Raw genomic sequence first — 22,751 nt, forward strand, 5'->3', positions numbered from 1 at the left:
TAGTTTAGACTTTGTTTTTAAAGTTGTCTTTTAAGTTTTTTTGTTTTTTGTTTGGTTTTGGCAAGTAAAGTTGCCTGAGTTGGTTTGGTGGATCCACAAATTAAAAATGGTGGTTTGTGAAGAGAACATGTAGCCTATGTACGTTTAAGTTAAAAAGGTGGGCCCCACAGATTAAAAAAACAAATCTGTAGTGTGTAGGCTTAAGATAGCGTGTGTGTGTGGTATTTAAAAAGTCAAGCAACAAACTTAATTAAATGTTGCATTTAATAAAGGGTATTATGTGTCATTTGTTATCGTCTTCTTTCTTCTCCTCTAACCTAAACCTAAATCAAACCTAAAAACGGAAACTGAAAGGTTTAAACTATGGCAGAGTCATAAATCATTGGCTTCAATGGCTTAAGTCATAAATTTCAGTACTTCTGAAAAATAATTTACCCTTTAATGAGTGGTTGAGGGTGGGCAACAAAGATATTCAAAAAATAATTATAGGGAGTAAAGAAAATTTTTGGGAGGTGAGGGGGGGCACTTGCCCCTTCTCGACCCCCTTGGCTTTGCCCCTGACGACATGGACGGTGATTGTTCATAATTCATTTAAACCCTAATTGAAGATAGTAAGATGGGAACACATGCACCAGAAAAAATAAATGAAAATTGCACAAACCTTTTTTGGCTTCCCGTTCCAGACTTCATTTTCATTGTCTCCTTCACCCAACAATTTTTTCTTTATGTTGTTCATCTTTGTCTGAAATTGAACAGAACAATATTCTCTTTCCCGTCATTCAAATAGCCTTGCTACCATCACGAAACAATGTGGTTTGATCTTACGTGTTATGAGTGACACGTAGGATTAGATTAAATGATGAGTGTTGACATTTGTTACGTCCCACATTGCTTGGGTATGAGAATGTGGATGTGCTTATATGTATATTTTCACAATTTTTGACATAACGCATTTTAAAGTCATGATGGTTATGAACCCATCAGAACTCCGCAAATAAGCGTGCTTATGCGATAGTAGTATCAGAATGAGTGACCTTTTGGAAAGTCTGTTTCAGAAAAGCCAAAAGCGAACATTATTATGTTGCTAGGGTGGATTGTTACACCATGTATTATGATTTGTCACTTCACAAAACGGTGCATATCGAGCTGGATGGACGGACATTACTAAGTCGGGAGAAAAGGTAACAAAAGGATCTATTACACATTTTCCATAAACTTAAGGAGTTAAAACTGAAAGAAAAAAAAAAAAACATTTGAGGTGTAATTTGTTTCATGCGTAGACTCAAATATGTATCTCAAAAATACCCTAAATCCATATTCGTATATGTATAATTATTTAATATATATTATAAACCGATTAACGGTTATTAACCACTTTTATCTACTCCTAAAATCGTCAATTGTTAATCGGTCTAGGCGGCTATGTGATTGAGGTTATTAACGATTATGTGGTTAGCAGTTATTAGCAGTAAATAATCGCACCGCTTATTCACCCTTTCTTTCATCGTCCGAAATTTGATGTGTCATGGTTTCCCAACAAAAAAAACTCATTTTCATGAACCAAACAAATGCTTTGGGAGACCATTCCACATCAACTCTTAGATGATGAAAAGGGATAAAAAGGTGGAGTATATAATTAATATTTTTTTAATAGCATGTGCTTCTTATATATTTTTTTAATATTATTAATAAGTTTGACACACCTTTTTATGTTAAAAAAAGTGTTTTTTATGATCGTGAACGTAATTTCAAACAGGTTCTAAAAAAGTATTTACTTTTCACGTGCTTAAAAGACATGTTTTTTAAGAGAAATGATATACATATATTCCCTACATATTTTCATACAACCAAGTTTGAATTCTACAATTGAATTTGTGGGACACAATGTGAGTCCTATAAATCTAAAGATGAATTTGAAATTGAGATACGTAAAAAAAATGTATTTATATCATTTCTTTTTCTTTTTTTTTTTTTAAAAAAAGAAAATGAAAAAAAGATTCAGTTGCATGAACTTAAAGCATAATTTGCATGATTTTTTTTTTTCCTAAAAAAAAAAAAAACACAAAAACACAAAAACAAACCGAAAAAAAAGAAGGAAATATGTTTGGGAGGGCTAACGCGTCTGAGGCATGCGTTGGCCCAACGCGAGGTCGTGACTAGGCTTGGAACCCTTTGGAGTTTGGAGTACAAGAGCTGCCTTTACTGGGTTCATGCCCACTGCAGAAACCAGAGCTCAACACCGCACGCACTTTCACTTACTACAAAACCCTAGAAATCTCGGTGTCTCTCTCTCTCTCTCTCTCTCTCTCTCTCTCAGAAACAATGCCTCCGAAAGCTGCGAAATCGAAGGAAGCACCAGCAGAGCGACCCATCCTTGGCAGATTCTCGTCTCATCTCAAGATTGGGATTGTAAGCTTCCTCTTCTTTTCGTTTTCCTTCCATTTCCGAATTCATTGTTTTCTGAGGCTCTGTTTGGTTTCCCAGAAACACAAAGTAAAATGGATGAAAGGAAATGAATCTCAGGATTTTAGACTCATCTGAACCCATTTTTAGGTCTGGACTTCATTTGCATTCCCATTCTGCTAGTCTTCGAGTCCTGATAATTCTTTGTTCTCTTGTTGGTTTTTTTATTGTATTCTTATGCGTGTGTTTCTTATACTTCTGGTTTCGTATTTGGTCATATTGTGCTGAAATGTTCGTGCAAGTTCATGTTTTTGTTGAATTCTATAATTTGATTGAACGTGCAGCATTGCAATATGATTGTGGCATTCTGAGCAATTCGCAGTGTATCATTCGTTATTCTTTTCTTTTAGGTGTCTTCTATATTTGGGAGCATATTTAGGGTCCTTGATTGATATATTTTTTTTTCTTCCTTCTTTTTAGGTTGGATTGCCTAATGTTGGAAAATCAACACTTTTCAACACGCTCACAAAGCTCTCGATACCTGCGGAAAACTTCCCTTTCTGTACTATCGAGCCAAATGAGGCGCGGGTTAATATCCCTGACGAGCGCTTTGACTGGCTCTGCCAATTGTTCAAGCCGAAAAGTGAGGTTTGTGTCTCCAATTCTTGAAGCCTCTTACTCGGACTTTATGTCTCTATACATATTTAACTGTGTGAGGTAAGTTGGTTATTGATTTTTATATCGTGATGAAAGCTGCAGATACTGCTGTGGTTTCCCAGCTCTTTATTGTTGTAGGAGGATCTAGAAATGCTTTACATTAGGAATATTGTGGGATTTTTTTACCAAAACCCATTTATCTACAATTCCACGAGAGAGTTGTACTATAATGCCCCATGATTGATATATCTCCCTTCACTATTATTGAGCTTAGCCCCTATATTCAGTGCCTTTTTTATACCGTAGTAAAGGTTATAAATTCTGCCAGTTCAGATTTACCAAAAACAAGGTGGTTTAGTTCATGCTATATGTTCTTTATGAAAATTTCCTTACCTGATTAGTTCTCTGGTTAGTAGCCACCTCTCTGGCCTAATATGAAGGGCCAGTAAATTCTAATAGCTAGTGGCTGAAAGGCAGAAGAGTTCCCGGCTTTGCCATATTTTTTTCTTTTTGGTATGTGGTATTGATAGAAGTTTTAGTTTTCTTCTCTTTCTTTGTTTCTTCTTCTTGTGAATGCCAGTGGCCTCATACATTGTAACTTATGATTTGCTGAAGGCAAGAATATCTGGTGCATAACTCCTATTTCTCTTTTGCTGATACCATATCATAAAGGTGGTGGCCAGAAGGGTCCACCATAAGGAAGCAGTTCTCTTTGCTTTCTCTGACCCATGATATAATGATTGTAAGAATGTCTTGATGTCCGGAATATCTTAATTAATTAGTGGAAAGGAAATGAAACTATTAGAGAAGGATCTATAAAATTTCAAGGCCCATGCCTTTAACTTTGAAATGAGCTTTGGCATTATGAGTAATCTGAAGAAGTTGACAAATAAAAAGCACCTGCATCGTTCTGAATCAATTTAGTCCCCTTTAAAATATAAGTTCTGAGAGGCCTAAAGGAGATGGAAGTCAGGTGGTGGTAGGTTATATATAAGAGAGTACTCCTAACAGAAGGTTCATCCATAGTTTAATTACGAAACCCAATCCTGGACTACATATACACTTCCATGTCAGTTTTGTTCGAAAAAATGCAGTTTGTATTTAAGGATAAATACTCTTTCTGGACTGCTTTGTTTGTTTGTTGTTCATGATTCTTAACTTAACTTATTTAAGTAATTTTCATATTCAGGTTTCAGCTTTCTTAGAAATCCATGATATAGCTGGATTGGTGAGAGGTGCTCATGAAGGACAAGGGTTGGGCAACAGTTTCTTATCTCACATACGCGCAGTTGATGGAATTTTCCATGTTTTACGTAAGAAGCTTATATTTGCAGTAATATGTGTTTGAATGTTGCTCTATATGGGCAAATATATATGCTGTTCATGATCAAGAAAATGAGTATCACCTCTCAAAAAAAAAAAAAAAAAAAAGCAGAAGAAAGAAGAAAGAAAGAAAGAAGTACAATAATGAATACTAATTTGCTGAACCATATTTATTTTCATGTGTTGTATGCCTAGGAAATGGTTCGGTTGTATTTATGTCCTGTTGTTACCTTCTATGTGCTTCAATGGGTATAATAATGAATACTAATTGGATGCTGTTACAATCACGTTGGTACTCATCTGGAATATATTTCTCATTTTAGTTTTGCTCTTTTGATTTTCATTTATCAAGCGTATCATTACAGTGATTTTCACTTCTACCTTTTTCTGCCCTAGGTGCCTTTGAAGATCCAGATATTATCCACGTTGATGATTCTGTGGATCCTGTGAGGGATTTAGAGGTTATTAGCGCAGAATTGCGGCTAAAGGTATATTTTCTATTAGTCTTGAATTTAGTATCTTGAGCTCCCTTTTTACAATACTTTCTCTAAGTATGTCTACTTCCCTAAACCCTAAAAAGCAACATTTTCTAAATGATTCCAAATGTTTTGCATTCTGGAGGGTTGATTAGGATCGTATAACTTATTATAGTGATACTTTATATCATATTCAGTCAGCTTTATTTTTGGTATTGAGCAGAATATGGCTAATTCCTCCATTGACTGGAATTTATGATTTATGTTACATGGAAATTTGAGAAGCTAGTGACCTGAACATGTATAGGCTGTGTGTTGAGTAAGAGAGAGAGAGATGCCACGACAAGGATGTGGGTGAGGGTTTTTTCTAAGATGCGTAAATAATGGTGTATGAGAGAATGACGAGAGAGAGGAGGGAGAGGAACAAATTCAAAATCCGCGAAATGATTTTCTTTTCCTTTTTTATTATTTTATTATTTTTTATTTGACAATTTGTTATTTAATGATATAGGTGCTTGTTTGCATGGCAGTACAAAAGAACATTTGAAAATTTGACAATTCTGTCTTGTTGTCTGGTAGTTTAGACAAAGTTCAATGAAAGTTGTATATATGTGTGTTTACTTTTATTAGTTGGCATCATACACATGCCCAAGCTTGGGATGGGGTTGACTAATTTCAAGCCCAAATGTAGATATATGCAAATATTGCCACAAGGGTTGGCCATGTTAGCTCCTAACTTTGCTGGATCAACTGGTGGTCTGGGACCTAGAACACAAATAATGTGGTTTGTGATATCTTCCAACTGCCCAGTTAGTTATGCTCTATTTTACCGAATAGTTATAATTTCTCTGATGTTAGGTAATTCGTAGGCTAGGCCTTATGAGGGAATTATAAATTTGCTAGTTGCTCGGATTTGGAGGCTTTTTGAGGTTAAAAAATCCCTAACTGATGGTTTTTGTTTTTGTTTGCAAAGTTATCCATCAAACAAATGATTCTTATGATGTATTTTTTTATCATTTGGAATAATTTATGATTTTAAGAATGATTTGCACTCTTTTATGGTGTGTAAGGTACTCAAAAAGGCGAAATTGTATATATGGTCGTATGAGTAAGAGTTATTAATATTTAGTGCATATTATACTTAATAATTTCAAGCCTATGCTTATGCAAACTCTGTCTCACCCCTATACCACTTCAGCTAGGTATTATTATTTGGTTGGTGCTTTTATTTAGATATTGTACCCCCGTTTATACTTCATAGGAAATTTTCTTATGTTGATGAATGTTGCTCCCAATGATGATTTTTTTTGGTCTACTAATTCTCTTTTCGGTATCCCCGTAGTATTGTCCCTTTATTTCTTTTCAAATTGTCTGCCCATAGGTCCATATTGGGAATACCAATGTATGCATTGAAAGAAATGTTCTAAAAGTTGCTTCTTTTCTGTTACCTAACTGTAGGATATTGAATTTATGGAAAGGAGGATAGAAGATCTTGAAAAGAGCATGAAGAGGAGCAATGACAAGCAGTTAAAAATAGAGCATGAAGTTTGTGAAAAGGTTTGGGCTTGATATCTTCAAACAATAATCTTTATTTGAATGTGTAACCTTTCCTTTCATGTTTTATCAAGTCATATATTTTGTGTGGACCATCTTATTCTCCATTGTGAGGTTCATTGTTCCATATGAAATGTTTTTTTTGGTCGGTTTGGCTGTCTTGGGTCATGCCAAGCAGAGTAGTTGACTTGCTTACTTGTTGGTGGACTGCTGATAGCACTTCGAGTGTTGATGTGTGGAAGATGGTGCACCATTGCCTCTTGTGGTGCCTTTGGAGGGAAAGAAATGACAGGAATTTTGAGGGTTGCGAGAGGATGGTGGAGGAGCTCTAGTCTTTTTTCTTTTGTACTTTTTATCTTTGGATTGTTGTCTTTGTTTCCCCTTTGGAGCTTCGTGATTATGATCTCCTTTTTCTTTTTTCCCCTTATAGCTATCTAGGTGTTTTCTCTTGTATACTTCCTGTGTATTTAGGGATGTCTTACGCTTTTTATGATAATTCGATTGCTTATAAAAAAATAATAAAAATATATCTTGTGAAGTAAAAATGTAGTAGCTGTTTATGGCTTCTTTGGAGATTATTCAGTTAAGGAATTTATATATATATATTTTAGCTATTAGTTTTAAGATTATAGTAGATTCGCTTTTAATCTTTGTGTATGAAGGCATTAATATTTGTCTCTTTGTTAGTATTTATATAAAGATGTAATTGCATCACTTTTAATAAAAGCATATAATTATAATATGTAGACATGAATATAATATATTTACATAAGGCAAGAAAAGTGGGTTCTGATCAAGGGAGACTTCTCTCAAGTTCCTTATTACTATATACCATGGAATAAGAACATTAAATGACTCGCTAGTGCTTGAGAGGGTGCTATAATGTAATATTTTTTTTTTGGGCTTCCCACAGTCTATAAGAAATAGTTGGTCAAGCTTTTTGTTAAAGCATGAAATTCGATCTTCGAGTGGTTCTTTGTTTAGTCTTTTACGCATAATACTCTTTAAGGTTTTCTAGATGCTTCAATTTATGTGTAAATCAAGCATGCATGTATTCTCCTAGTTCATTTACACATGGTTGACATTATATAAGCATATTTTTTCTATATGGAGATTTTCACAAATATGGTGGCTTTTCTACAGCTCAAAGCATGGCTTGAGGATGGAAAAGATGTCCGTCTTGGGGACTGGAAAGCTGCTGATATTGAGATACTAAATACTTTTCAATTGCTTAGTGCAAAGCCTGTTGTTTACTTGGTGAGTTGTCTTTTCATGATGATTAGATAATCTTTCTTAATCGCCTAATTTGTTCTTTGATGGTGGAGTGGGTGTAGTTTTTGGTGTGGTTGCTTGCTATGTGGTTCTTGAGTTGGTTTTTTGTTGAGGCCAAAACCTTTGAGCTCTTGGTATCAAGAAGCGGGGGGGGGGGGGGGTCTTTGCTTCGGTTGGTTGAAAGAAGTCGACGGTTTTCCCGTATAGTGTTGCTTGGTTGTCGTCCACGGTGGAGGAGTTGGTTTGAAATGCAGAGGCGGCCAAGTTCTTCAAATCGTCCAGGGATGGGAGTAAAGCTCTTATAGCCCAAAGATGCTCCAATAGGTCTGGTCGATATTTGGTGGTGGAGGTGTACAAGGGTGGTCATTGTAGAGGTTCCATTGTTATGCTAGAGGGATGAGAAGGGAGGGGGGTGGAGAAATTTTGACGTGGAACTGGGAACTCTCGCGTCATTGGGAGTAAGGGCGTGTTTTCACGTCAACCCAACGGTTCTCAGGCTATCAGCGTGGGTGGCTTTTCATTAGTCTCTAGGTAAGCCGCTAATGATAGGTGGTGGCAAAAGGACATATGTAAAAGTGTTAGGTAGGGCGGGGCAGTTGCTGAGTTGTTCTACGGCACCAATAGATAGACATGGCGCAACCCTTCTTACGATGCAAGGTATGAAGAGGGCTCAAAAGATTGTTGCTTGAGGTGGTGAAGGTGTTGCAGACTCGTCCTGTCCTTGTTTTCACACTAGCAAGTAATGAGGTTGTACGAAGGGGTGAAGTGGCGTGCGTTAGTGGGAATCTACGATTTCTGAGAAGTCAATTGGAGTTTTTAAAAGGGGAAGTGGATTGAGCGCTTGTCTTAGTGGATGAGGGATGGAGTTCTATTGGGCTGGGAGAGTTTACTGCTGTGAAACAGGCCAATGCGAAGGCCCAACCTACGTATTTAAGTCCTTTTGAAAGACTTACTTCTAAAGAAAGCCCACCTTTCAGATAAAAGAGAAAAGGTCCTTCTTGCCGTGAAACATGCGTTTCATGTAAAGCCCACTCTTAAAGTAGGTTATGAGAGCACGTGTTGGGGAGGCCTCTCTTTCGGGTTTAGACCTGGTTGTGGAAGAGGGCTGTATCAACTCAGATGTGGGTCTCGCTGGTTCGTGCTCTACCCAACTTAGTGGCTCGCTGGTGGACTCGTAGCGAGCTCTTGTCGACGGACCCGTGGCGAGCTATTGTTGGCATCAATGTTGTGGCGCGAGTAGAGCAGACCCCTTCGGTGGTTGCAAGCGATGTGTCTTTGCCAGCCGAAAGCTCGCCGCCTACGATGGAGCCTTTAGGTAGGTGCCCTGCCTAGCCTTTTGGCCCACTGGCAGTAGTCGCTGATGTTGAGCGTTTTTTGTAGACCTCCTAGGGGGGTGTTGTTGCTGTGTTTGAGCCTGTCGGTTTCTTTGGGCCACGATGGAACCTTCGGTGTGACGATCGACTAACATCGGCCTCCCTCCTCCCTGCTCCCTTAGACTTTGCCAGTGATGTGGTTGAGCTAGTCCCCCTACTTCCTGGGCTCTCCATTGCAAAGTCAGGTGGCATTGTCTATAGGTTTAGAAGTTTGCTTCCACAAAGGTCCCTGATTCTGTTTGCTTGAAGAAAGTGGGGGCCAACGCCAGTTCTTCTGTTGAGGTGCTTCCCTATAATGCTAAGCACTTTGCCGGCAAGCCCATAGTGGGTTTTTGTTGCTAAGGGGGGTGAGTGGGTCCCGATGCCCAAGTATTTTTTCTTCTCTTCTCCTTTTTCCAAAGAGGTGTTGCAGGGGGCAATGTGAGTGTAGTGAAGGATAAAGGCTTTGAATTTGTTGAGTTGGCGGGGGGTTGGGGAGAAGCGATGCTCGTCTCCCAGGCTTGTCTAGATGTGGATTTGTTCTCTTTGGAGGAGCCCACTCTATTGAGATTCTATCCAACAATTTATAATAAGAAAATAGAAGGGACTCTACCTTCAGCTTGGGTTCTGCTGACAATGAAGGAAATCCTTTATATTGTGGGGCTTTCATGCGACGGTTTTGAAGAGGAGCTGTTGGCCTTGTTTGCGGCCATTGAAGCAAGCCACTTTGAGCAGGCATCTGCCTCTTGCTCCAGTTTGAGAATGAAAGGTAATAGAGAATTAAGAAGGTTATTTTGCTCCATAACCTATGATGCGAACAGTGACAGTGCTAGATGCGGTAGAGTCAAGGGGAGGGCTGCTAGTGGTTTTTTTATGAAACCTAAGTTGTTATCTTGGAATGTGAGAGGGTTGAACGAGGGTGGCAAGCGATTGAGAGTTAGAAATCTTCTTAGATGGTGGAAGGATGATATTATTTGTTTGCACGAGTCTAAATTGGAGCTCATTTCTAGTAGTGTTGTGCGATTCTTGTGGGGGTGTCAACATATGGATTGGTGCTACTCATCTTCTAGAGGGGTTTCCGGTGGAATATTGGTTGTGTGGGATAGATAGGAGGGTGGTGAAGATCGAAGAGTGTGTTGGGGAGTATACTGTTTCCTGCTCCTTTAGAAATGTCGAAGATGGTTTTTCTTGGGCTTTTGCGGAGGTTTATGGGCCTAATACCAATTGTGATGGAAAGTACTTATGGGAGGAGTTGGCTGGTTTGCTTAGTTGGTGGAATCTATCGTGGAACATTAAGGGAGACTTCAATGTCACCCGCTTTCCTAGTGAAAGATCGAGTGAAGCTCGTTTTAGTCTCGCTATGATGGATTTTTATGATTTATATTTGAGATGGGCCTCATGGATCTTCCCCTTGTAGGGGGGACGTTTACATGGTCTAATAATCGATACTCTCCCTCTTGATCAAGAATTGATCGGTTTCTTGTTTCTTTAGATTGGAAAGCTAAGTACTTATCAAAAAAAAAGATTGGAAAGCTAAGTTTCCCGATTTCTTTCAAAAAATGATGCATATATTGTGCTCAAACTACTTCTCCATTCTTTTTAATTGTGGTAGTATTGAGGGAGGCAAAAACTCTTCTAAGTTTAAGAATATGTGGCTAAAGGCGAAAGGATTTGTGGATGGCAGTAGTGGTCTTCTTATCACTTTCAAGGCTCCCCTAGCTTCATTTTGGCTTGTAAACTTAAGGCCTTGAAAGTTGATTTAAAAATCTGGAATGAGCAGGTGTTTGGAAACGTGGAGTCCTATAAAAAAACTCTTATAAACTCTTATGGAGGAGTTGCATGATCTTGATGGGTTGGAGGAAGTGAGAGCTTTAGTTGCTGAAGAGAATTTGAGGAAAACCTTGGTTGTTAGTGAATTGGAAAAAGTTACTTTAATGGAGGAGATTAATAAAGGAAGTCAAGGGCTCTTTTGCTCAATGAGGGTGATAAATCAACGAAGTTTTTCCGCCTGGTGGCCAACTCGAATAGGAGAAACAACTCCATTGAAGCGCTGTCAGTAAATTGCTCAGTTTCTTCTGATCAATTTGCTATCAAGGAACACATTGTGCAATCCTATGATATTTTGTTTTCAAAATAGTTCCGCTGGCGGCCCAAGTTGGATGGCAAACATTATGGGGTTACTCCATGGTTTTCATGCTAGTAGTAAGTTTGAAAAAAGTCTTAATGCCACTTCCATTGCTCTCATTCTAAAGAATTCCGAGGCTATTGATCTTAGGGACTTCTAGCCTATTAATCTTGTGAGTGGAGTTATTAAGATTATTGTCAAAGTCCTTGCCAATAGGTCGAGAAGGGTTTGGAGAAGATTATTTCAAAGCCCCAAAATGCTTTTCTTCAAGGTGGGCAAATCCTTGATGTTGTTCTCATAGAAAATGAATGTTTGGATAGTAGAATTAGATTTTGTGAGTCAATGGTGCTTTGCAAATTGGATATTGAGAAGGTTTATGATCATGTAAATTGGGATTTATTACTTTATTTGTTGAGGAGGGGTGGTTTTTGGGGAGAAATGACGCTCTTGGATAGCGCATTTAATTTCTTTTGTGTGTTTTTCCATTCTGGTGAATGGCAATCCGTCTGGTTTATTCAATAGCTCCTGTGGTTTGAGACTAGGAGATCCTTTGTTGCATTTTCTATTTGTTATTGTTATGAAAGCCTTAAGTAGAATGCTTTCTGCAACTGTTAATGGGGGATTTCTCTCATGCTTTTCTGTGGGGTCTTAGAACTTTGGTGTGGTTGTCATTTCACATATGTTGTTTGCGAATGACTCTTTGGTTTTTTATGGGGCTAAGTCTGACCACACTTGCTATCACGTGCTTTATTTTGATGCTTTGAAGCTGTCTCTAGTTTGAAGATTAATTTGCCTAAGTCAAAATTGGTTCTTGTGGATAATGTTGATAATGTGGATGGGGGTTGGTTGGCATTCTAGTTCTTCTTTGCCTTTGAAGTATCTTGGTCTTGGGGGCCTCCTACAAGGCCAAGTCTATTTGGGACGATGTTATTTAAAAGATAGAGCATCAGTTGACTAGTTAAAAAATGATGTACTTGTCTAAGTGTGGTAGGATTACCCTTATAAAGAGCACATTTTTCAATTTGACCATGTATTTCATGCCCCTTTTCCCTCTCCCTACAAGTGTTACAAACTGCATAGAGAAGTTTCATCGAGACTTATTATGGGGTGGGTTGGGTGAAGAGTTCAAGTTTCACTTGGTAAGCTGATCCAAGAATAGTTTTCCGTTCTCTTAGGGAGGGTTGGGAGTTCGGAACTTGCTGATGTTCAATAAAGCTCTGTTGGTGGAGAGTAGTTGTGGACTCTAAATTTGGTAGTTCATGTGATGGATGGTGTTTTAATGAAGCCTCTTGGGTCGTATGAAGTGGGGTTATGGAAGAATATTAGAAGGGGTTTATAGATGTTTTCAAGTCATACCAGATTTGAGGTGAGAGGTGGCGCCAAAGTTAGATTCTGGCATGATCTGGAATGTGGGGACAAGGCCTTAAAGTAAGTTTTTTCGAATTTATATGGTATTACTTGTACGAAAGATGCTTTTGTAATAACTTACTTGGAGCTTTTTGGTGGCTCCAATAAGTGGAACGTAAGCTTTGTTAGAGCGGCTCATGATTAGGAAGTGGATATCTTTGCTTCATTTTTCAATTTTTTGTATTCAGTTAGAGTGAGACAGGAAGGTGAAGATAAGCTTTGGTGGCCCCCTCCAGAAAGGAGTTGTTCGTTGTTAGCTCCTTCTAAAATGTCTTTTTTTAGTATGTTGGCATTCCTTTCCCTTGGAAGAGTATTTAGTGAACTATAGTTCCTTTGAGCGCAACTTTTTTTTGCTTGGTCGGCGGCCCTAGGGAAGATCCTTACCATACACAACCTTAGAAATCAGCATGCTATTGTGGTCAATAGGTGATGTATGTGCAAGAGGGAAGGGGAGTCCATGGACAATCTCTTTCTCCATTGTGAGGTTGCTCGTACTTTATGGAATGTATTTTTTAGTCATTTTGGGCTGTCTTGGGTTATCTCTAGATGAGTAGTTGACTTGTTTGCTTATTGGTGGAATGGTGGTAGCACTCGCAGTGTTGTTGTGCGGAAGATGGTGGCTCCTTGGAGGGGAAGAAATGATAGAATTTAAGTCTTCGAGAGGATGTTGGTGGAGCTTAAGTCATTTTTCTTTAATATTCTTGATATCTAGACAATTTTGTCTCTAGCTCCTTTGGTGCATAGTTTTCATGCTTTTCTTGTTCTTTTTTCTCGTTTTAACTATGTGTTTCTTTTGTATACTTCATGTGTACTTGAGTATTGCTTTTTGCTTTTAATGATATTTTTCTATTACTTGAAAAAAAAGAAAAAAAAATTAATTGATCTATTTTTTGCTACGTGGACTCGACAGGTGGTAAACAAGTAGTGGGGTTGGGGTAGTCTTAGGTTCAAATCTTGGCTGAAAGGGAAAGCTTTACTCAATATTCCTCTGGCTCTTCTTATGTATTGCCAGTTTTGTTTTGCAAAATATGACTATATGTTCATGGACTGCTCATGCTGATGGTCTTTGTACCAAATAACCTCTGCTTGCCCCATAAACGAGGGTGGAGGGTGAGGCGGTGGGTTTGATTCCATACACGTGTGCAGGTTGTACTTACCCAAAAATTAATTGACTGCTCATTATTTGGATTTTTAAAGTTGTTTTTATGAAAAAAGGAAAGCCTAAATGAACATGTTATTCATTGGCACACTTCCTTCCCCAATGTTTAATGGATGAAACATTGACACTTTTTCCTACCTTAACTTGAGTCAGTAATTTTCTCTCTAAATAAGGTTTTTGAAGTGAAAATCATTAGAAAGTTGTCTCTGTAGCATCTCTCTTATCAGGTGATCATTTACAAAGGAAAAGCATGCTTTATTTGTTTAGTTTTTTAATGTGGTAGATAGATATTTTTATTTATGATATCTTAGGATTGAGATCAGTCATATCTATGTTTCATAGTCATATGAATTGAAATGATCATAAATAACGGGTGGAGAGTGGTTACTGGGTTGAATCGGTATGAGGTGTGATTGTGTTTACCTATCAAATAAAAGAATAAAGAATGTGATATCCTATTTTCTCTACAGGTTAATATGAATGAGAAAGATTACCAAAGAAAAAAGAACAAATTTTTGCCCAAGATTCATGCCTGGTATGTCCTCTATTTTTCTTAAATCATTATCTTAAGTTTCTTAAACTTATGTGCTCTCTCTATGGATTCCTGCCTGTTTGGGTCTATGTTCATGATTTCATCAATAACTAGGACATGTGTTCTCATCAAAAAACAGAAGTACAATGTATGGCTGCTATGGTACTGCTTTTTTTGGTAACATAATTAACAATCTTTGGAAACATGTTTGGATCAACCCATTGCAAAAATGGTTTACTAATGTACTGAATTTCATCTTTTGATTTAACAATATTGTTCTAAATGTTGGGCACGGACTGGGTGGTCAAAAAGTAATTCAAACTTAAGCCTTTTGCATATGAAACATTTTTACGCTACAGCTATCAGTCTATAATATACAGAGTTCTACTCATCTGTTCAATTGCACGCTAGATGTTAGAGAATACTGTGTTATAAAGTTAATTTCAGATCAAGAGAACTCTTCAAGTTGCTGGGCCAGTACTTTAGGCACTTTTGCAGGGTGATCAGCAGCTGATTTGTCATCATCTTTTACTTTCTGTTTTGCTTTTAATATTGGAGCCTCTCCATCAAGAATGTGAAGAGAGAGAGAGAGAGAGAGAGAGAGAGAGAGAGAGAGAGAGGGGCTAATTTTCTGCAAGATTAAGCCTTCAAGCAACAAGAATGCATGGTTGTGGAGTTAGTTGTCAAATTCCTCTGCTGTCCATTTTAACTTCACTGAGCTTAGTGCAACTTAGCAGACATAGGTGACGGAACGGAATAAAATCTAAAGGTCTGACTCTTAGAAATTTCTGGAGAAATTTTCCAGAAAAAGGACTTTTGTTTTCTTATCACAAAAGGGTGAACCTAAGTACACTAACACAAGGAGTATACAAGAGAAAAGGTATGACAAAATAAGGCCTCTCTGCCACCATCTTCAAAGTTTCGGTCATTTCTTTCTTTTCTAGATGCACAACATCAAACATACTCCAACAAGGGGATCTCTCGCCCGACGAGGCATGACCCACGCTAAGTCAAAAAGACCAAAAATAGAGTACCATAAGGCACTAGCTATCTAGCAATGGAGCAAGAGGCGGTCAACATTTTCCCCACTCAATTACACATGCAACAGCAATCTATTACAACGATTTTCCGCTTTTTCAAGTCGACCACTGTGAAGATCTTACCTAAAGTGGTAGACAAAGCAAAGAAAGCCACTCTTAACAGGCCCTGCTCTGCCAAATACATTTCCAAGGAAGGGGATGCTATCATGGGTGATTAAGAAGACATTATCAAACGATTTTACATCAAACAACCCTTTCTTTGAAGGGTTACAACAAAGCTTGTCATCACCATTCTATTCCAGTTTAATTTACAACTAATCCAAGAACACGGAAAAGAACTGAAGATGGCCTGCCACGGAAGCATCCCAAAGGCAGGAAATACTATACAACTCTGGAAACGCTGCCTTGAGGAACTATTCCCATACCACATTGTGCCAAAAACTAATCTTGAAGCTGTCCCCAACCTTGAAACTAGAACATCTAGATAACTCCTCCAACCTCCTAATGAATTTCTAGAGACCGACCCCATAAGACCCCAAAACTTCATTAGTGCACCACCCACGCTACTGACTGCCATATTTAACAGCCACGACCTCTCTCCAAAGAGCCTCTCTCATAGGCATAACGCCATAACCACTTCCTTAGAAGGGCTCGGTCGAACAAGTGCAAGTTCCGAACCCCCGATCCCCTTAGAGATTGGAGAATATACATTGGGCCAACTTAGTAGGTGGAATCTGATCTCATCACCCATCCCTCTCTACTTGAAATCCTGCTGTAGCTTCTCAATTCAGTTGGCAATGCTAGCCGGGAGGTGAAACAATGAGAAGAAGTAGGTCGGCATGTTAGACAAAGTGCTCTTGGTTAAGGTTATCCTATCCCCTATAGACAAGTACAACTGCTTCTAGCCAGCCAAACAACGCTCAACCTTCTTTCCTTTTCATGTCTTTTTGTTACTTTTTTTTTTTTTTTTTTTTCAAATGTCAATTACTGTCAGCCATTTGAGGGCAATATACCATTCTCAAAAGCAACTTATTGTATTCTTTCTATAATGAATACAATGCTGCTTATCTTCCTTTGCTCATAGAGCCGCAAGCGAATTCATCTCTTTCTTTTTCTTCCTGTTTTTCTAATGTATTTTTGTTTTTATTTTTTCGTAACTCCCTTAATTTGTCTTCAAGGTTTTCCTTTTGTTGAAAAGAATCAAAGTGATAATTCTTTTTATTCTCAGGGTGCAGGAACATGGCGGTGAACCGATTATTCCTTTCAGTTGTGCGTTAGAGAGAAATCTGGCTGACATGCCAGAAAATGAAGCAGCAAAGTATTGTGAGGAGAACAAGGTACAAAGGTTAGTCCAAAAAGTTTACATCTTTTTGATGAGGAATAGATGACTACTAAAACTTTATGTAAATGTTTAGCCATTTTAAGGATGGACAGCATTCTGTTGTCTGTGTTTGCAGCATTAACCTGAATTTGGATGAATTAAGACTAGAAATTATGGAGCTGATGCAATATGTTGCATGTAAACTTATGTGTTGATTAACCATTGTTAATATTTTAGCATTTGATTACTTCAGTTGTTATGTTCTCTTAAGTTTTAAAGAGACATGGTAATTTTCCTCTAACTTTCCCATAAATTATCTTATATCTGTGGCACCAAGGTTTTTGTCTTCTTTTTTCTTTTAACAAATTTCAGATAGGTACTAACACAACAACCTTGAGTGAGAGTGTAAGAGCGAAGATACAGCTACCTTTAGTAGTTTTTAATTTTGTTTTTGTTCCTTGCTATGAGAAATATAGGGGACTTGCCTTGGTGCATCGGAGGCGACTTCAATGTCACCCATTTCTCTTGCGAAAGATCGGGGGAAGCTCGTTTTCGTCCCGCGATGACGGATTTTTCAGAGTTTATTTCTAAGCAAGGCCTCATGGATCTTCCCCTTTCTGGGGGGCCATCTACGTGGCCCAACAATTCCTCTTGGTCTAGACTTGATCAGTTTTCTCGTCTCTCTGGATTGGGAAGCTAATTTCCTTAGGCTTCTTTAGAAAAGGGTTCCTAGACTGTGTTCAGATCATTTTCCTATTCTCCTTGACTGTGGTGGTATTCTAGAGGGCAAAAAACCTTTTAAAATTGAGAATATGTGGTTACTTATCAAAAAAAAAAAAATTGAGAATATGTGGTTGAAAGAAGCTGGTTTTGTGGATAGGGTGAGGCAATGGTGGTCGTCTTATAGTTTTCAAGGCTCTCCTAGTTTCATTCTAGCTCAAAAATTGAAGGCTTTAAAGTTTGATCTTTTAAGGTGGAACACTCAAGTGTTTCGTGGACCATCTTCTTCTCCATTGCGATGTGGCTTCTTCTTTGTGGTATTCTCTTGGGTTATGCCACGACGGGTTATCGATCTGCTCGCTTGTTGGTGGTCTTCAAGTTGGTCGAGGAGTGCTACGGTGTGGAAAATGGCGCCAACTTGCCTTTTTGGTGCTTATGAAAGGAAAGAAATAACCAGATCTTTGAGGACGTAGAAAAGACCTCTAATGAGATTATATCCTCCTTTTATCACACTTCGTATCTTTCGACTATGGCTTATGTGTTCTCCTTATCTTTTAGTTTTCTTGATTTTCTTACTCGTTTCTTTAGTTAGGCATTTCCTTTTGTATATTCCCAGTGTAAAAAGGAGCGCCTCATGCTTTTAATGAGATTGACTTATTACTTATCCAAAAAAATATAGGGGGCTCTGTGTGACAATGCAAAGGGGTTACAAGATCGATAGTAGTTGTTTATAATTGGAGAAGGGACTCGTTGTCACATAATTGGAATTGGCTATTTCAATCTTATTATAGCAAATCTTGAATTGCAGTGCTTCTGGTTTTCTGATCTCATCTGATAATCTTCACTGCCCTATATTGGTACTTCTACCCATATGGTTTCTTGGAATGGGTTCGAAAATTTATATGCCAAGTGTTTGGAATTTCAAATTTTTTTCATAAAATATAGTTCTTAAAATCTGATTCAGCAAGTCTTAGCTCTGTTTTAATGATTGTTTTAATGGACTCTGGCCTTAATCACTTTTACAAAGTATCAGTTCATTAAACCTACTGCCAAAACTATCTTATATACATTTTAAGTTTGAAGAATTGCTATTCTAGTAGGCCATGTTGAAGCAAATTTACCTTGATTTAAGTAAATGCTCAAATTTGGTGAACTCTTTTCTTTCTTTGATAATTAATCAAAAATATCATTTAAAAGCAAAAAGCACAACCCAGGAGCATAAGAAATATACAAGAGAAACACCTAACTAGAAGGAGAAAAAAGAACAAAATAATGAAAACTATGTAAATTGGGATAGACAAATGCAGCTGTCCATAGCTAAAGAGTATTGAAGAAAAAAGATTTAAACTCCATCACTGTCCTCTCGCAGTCCTCAAAACTTCTATAATTTATTTCCCTCTAAAGACACTACAAAAGGCATGAAGGCATCATCTTCCACAGCTGTATTCTAAGGGCTACCAAGTAATTCCTTCCAACAAGCAAACAAGTCTACTATTCATCTATGCATAACCCAAGACAGTCAGTCCAACACAATTGAAGGTAGCACTCCATAAGGCACAAGAAACCTCACAATGGAGAAGTGATCCATAGACTCCCCACTCCTCTTACACATACAACAATAATCGATCTCAATGACATTGCTGGTTAAGCTATTCATAGTAATAAGGATCTTCCTTATGGTGGCCAACCAAGTAAAGAAAGTCGCTTTCAAAAGAACCTTAATTCGCTAAATACTTTTCCAAGGGAAGGGAGTTCCATCATGATGGATAAGGACATTGTAGAAAGATTTGACATTGAACAACCCTCTTTTGGAGGGGGCCCAACAAAGCTTGTCTTCACCTCCCAATCATGAGCCGGTCTAAAAAGGCTTACGTTCCACTGATGGAGCCACTAGAAAGCTCTAAATGAATTGTTACGAAAGCATCCTTTACGCAAGCAATACTATATAAATCTGGAAAAGCTTCATTTGCATGATCCCCACACTACTAGCCATGCCGGAATCTAATTTTTTAGCCATCTCCTGCCTTAAAGATGGGTTCGACCCGGTGAGCTCTGGTCTTGTCATTTCAGTATTGCTTGCGCAAGATCCAACTTCTCTGGAGGTGCTGTCTTCGGTGTCTTTTGAAGCTTCCCTCAAGGCTGAAGCGTCTTCTCCGACTCCAGAATGCTCTGTTTTTGGGTCTGTTGATTTTGGTTCCACTCATTCAGGGGGGTTACTTGGGCGACAAGAAGGATCCTCGATGTCAACTTATTTCATCTAAGCAAGTTCAGCTCTTTTTCGATGGATCTTACTCAGGGGCAGCTGAGTTGGGAGAGGCTACGTCTCTATATTCTAGAGGTTTTGGTTTCAAAGCCGTTTCAAAATTATTAGAGACGTTGGTTTCTAAGCTTTTGCAGAGCTCGAAGATAGAGGTTATTGATGTGGCAGCATCTTTGAAGGTTGCTTCTAAGAAAACTTCTCTGGCAAGGGGTTTCTTATGAAGGTGGTTTCTCAATCCGAGTTTGTCAAGACAAGCTTCGCCTAAAGGGTTGGTTGTGTCGCCATCGACTTCGGTTGTAAAGGAAGACGAGGTGGTAGGGGCTCCTTTTTTGGGTAGTTGCGTCACTCCACTCGTTGATAAGGATGAGGACTTCAGGGTGAACGGTCTGATCTAGTCTCAAAAGTGGCCAGTAGGTTTTGGTTCATTTGGCCAGTAGAGAAAATTAATAGCTTTTATTAGGAATGGATGAAGGTGGAATAAAATTGTCTTTGTGTTAGAGTATATGATAATGATTCAACACTTGGAATAGCCATTCTCATTACCTATGAGGGAATGGCTATTCCTTAAATTGAGGAATAGTTATTCCACTCAAACCAATGAGAATTGTTACTCCAAGGCTATTTCATTCTATATTCTTCTATTTTCTTAATGGAATAACCATTTCACGGACTAAACGTAACCTTAGTCAAGTACGTCATTTTTTTAACTAGCCAACTGACATTTTATCTTCTCAAATAGACTTGGCCTTATAAGAGGTTCCCAATGGAAAATCAAGATACTTCAAAATAGTGGTGGCAATTCATATTTGTGTGATAGGTTTCGGTCGTGTCGAGATATAGGTATAAGACTATATACCTATATCTCGAACCCAACCCATATAATTAAATGGGTCAAACCTCTCAACCCTAATCCGCTAATTTCTGTGTTGGGTTCGTAGGTTATGTCAAAAATTGCAAGCCTTTATGTTGCTTGTTGAGTTTGGGTCGTGTCGAGATATCGGTATATGATTATATTAGTCAACCCTAACCTAGCCCATTTAATTAAACGGGTTAACTCTTCAACCCTAATCGGCTAATTTCGTGTTAGGTTCGTGTCGAATTCGCGGGTCGCGTAGAAGAACCCTCGCAACCTAAAATACCAACCAAGCCATCCGCATTATTGACATTGCCCACAAGAACCAATTTCAACTTGGCCATATTAATTTCCAAATTTGAAACAACTTTAAAGCATAAAATAAGGTACACAGTTAGTGTAGGTTGTCAACTTCACTTATCAAAAAGAAGATTGACCCCAGAAAAAGCCAAAGTGCCACCCGCAATCGAAAGGTGGGCTATGCCAACCACACCATAGTGTCTAGACCCCACAAGAAAGATTGAAAGAATGCCCTCATTAACAGTTGTAGAAAGCATTTTATTTGAGGTCTCCATAACGTTAACAAACAGAAAAGGTGACAAATGATCTCCCACTATCAAACAACAAGGACTACTAAAGAATCTGAACGGATTGCCATTCACCAAAACAAAAAAGCAGCCGAAGAAATACAATGCGCTATCCAAGAGCGCCATTTCTCCCTGAAACTGCACCTCCTCAACAAGTATAATAAGAACTCCCAATTGACATGACCTTCACAGTATCCAATTTGCAAAGCACCTTTGGCTTATCAGATCTGATCCTACTATCCAGACATTCATCTGCTATGAGCACGGAGTCTAGGATTTGCCTACCTCTAACAAAAGCATTTTGGGGCTACGAAATAATCTTCTCCACAACCTTTCTCAACCTATTGGTTAGGACTTTAGCAATAATCTTGTAGACTCTACTCAAGACTAATAGGTCGAAAGTCCTTAAGATCAATAGCCTCGAATTTCTTTGGAATGAAGCAATGAAAGTAACATTAAGACTTTTTTCAAACTTACTACTAGCATAAAAATCATAGAACAACCCCATAATAGCAGCTTTGAGAGCATCCCTAGTGAGCTCTCCAAATTTTAGCTAAAAAAATATACTTTTGTTATTTTAACTGCTACTTTTAACAAACTTCTTACATCAAACTCTCCAAATATTTCTCTATTTCAACTAGATATTAATTTTTATTGGTTTTAAGCAATCACTCTTAATAAATGAGGAGAGAGGAAAAGTGAAAGGAGAGAGAAATGATTAAATATTGAATAGCTCATGAAATTTGTGAGCCAAGTTTGGAGTAAAATTCTGACAAGAGCCCAAATAAATAAATTATAGAGAGTTTGTTGAATTAGACTTTTTTGAGTTTTTCACCAAATTTTGGTGAAAATTTTGAAATGGAGAACTCACTAGGGATGCTCTGATCACATATTTGTAAACTTGGAATAATGTCATAGTAAAACCTTTAGGTCCTAGCGTCTTTTCACTGTTCATACATTTCACCACCTTGTGGACCCCACTCCCCTCAAATGGTGTCTCTAACCAAGAGGCCTCCTCCTCATCAATGGAATCAAAATTAGGACCATCAAGTTTGGGCAGCCAACTAAGTTGTTCTGAAAATAGTCTTATCATAGAATTATTGTACAATGTCATCACTGATTGCAGGTTGATCAAAATAAACTGAGCCATTTACTAACAACAACTCAATGAAGTTGTTTCTGTTAAGAGTCCCACATTGCCAAGGTATACCTGGGTTGTGAGCTTTATAAGCTTTTTTTTTTTTTTTTTTTTTTTTTTTTTTTTTTTTTTTTTTTTTTTTAAGGTAATAAACAAATAGCATAAAAAAAGCGTAAACGTGCCCCTAAGCACACAGGAAGTATACAAAAAGGACACCAAAACAAAAGAAAAACAAAAAACAAAGGAAGAACACCTAAAAAACCCATAAGACAGAAGAAATGCTACATCAAACCCCCAATTTCTTGCCTCTAACCTGGCTGGAACCCACACCCCTAACATTGAAGTTAATCGAGCATTCTAGATTCTTGACCTCTCTTTTCCCCTTTTTCCTTTTAATCTTCTTTTCCTTCTTTTGAGCTTTATAAGCCTTAAGCAAACATCTTTCTTAAAGGTGCCTTTTGTGGAAGAATAAGGCTCAATGAACCTTATCATAGTATTAGAGCTTCAAAGCTTTAGACAATGTTGGGCCTTCCCTCCCGTTGTACACGTGTTTAGACAATAGTGTCACACGT

General features: G+C 38.1%; 1 protein-coding gene across 1 annotated transcript in view; it reads left to right on the forward strand.

The window, feature by feature from the left end:
- Positions 1 to 2,155: 2,155 nt before the first annotated feature.
- LOC133869098 (obg-like ATPase 1) overlaps positions 2,156 to 22,751 on the forward strand; it is a 28,148-nt gene continuing 7,552 nt past the window's right edge. Inside the window, exons 1-8 of the mRNA XM_062306068.1 lie at positions 2,156 to 2,409; positions 2,884 to 3,051; positions 4,250 to 4,373; positions 4,780 to 4,871; positions 6,318 to 6,416; positions 7,557 to 7,670; positions 14,199 to 14,263; positions 16,529 to 16,645. Of these exons, the coding sequence (XP_062162052.1) occupies positions 2,323 to 2,409; positions 2,884 to 3,051; positions 4,250 to 4,373; positions 4,780 to 4,871; positions 6,318 to 6,416; positions 7,557 to 7,670; positions 14,199 to 14,263; positions 16,529 to 16,645 (866 nt within the window). The 5' untranslated portion in view covers positions 2,156 to 2,322. The remainder of the gene's footprint in view (positions 2,410 to 2,883; positions 3,052 to 4,249; positions 4,374 to 4,779; positions 4,872 to 6,317; positions 6,417 to 7,556; positions 7,671 to 14,198; positions 14,264 to 16,528; positions 16,646 to 22,751) is intronic.

Source organism: Alnus glutinosa, chromosome 5 (genome assembly GCF_958979055.1).
Source record: "Alnus glutinosa chromosome 5, dhAlnGlut1.1, whole genome shotgun sequence".
Classification (NCBI taxonomy): Eukaryota; Viridiplantae; Streptophyta; class Magnoliopsida; order Fagales; family Betulaceae; genus Alnus; species Alnus glutinosa.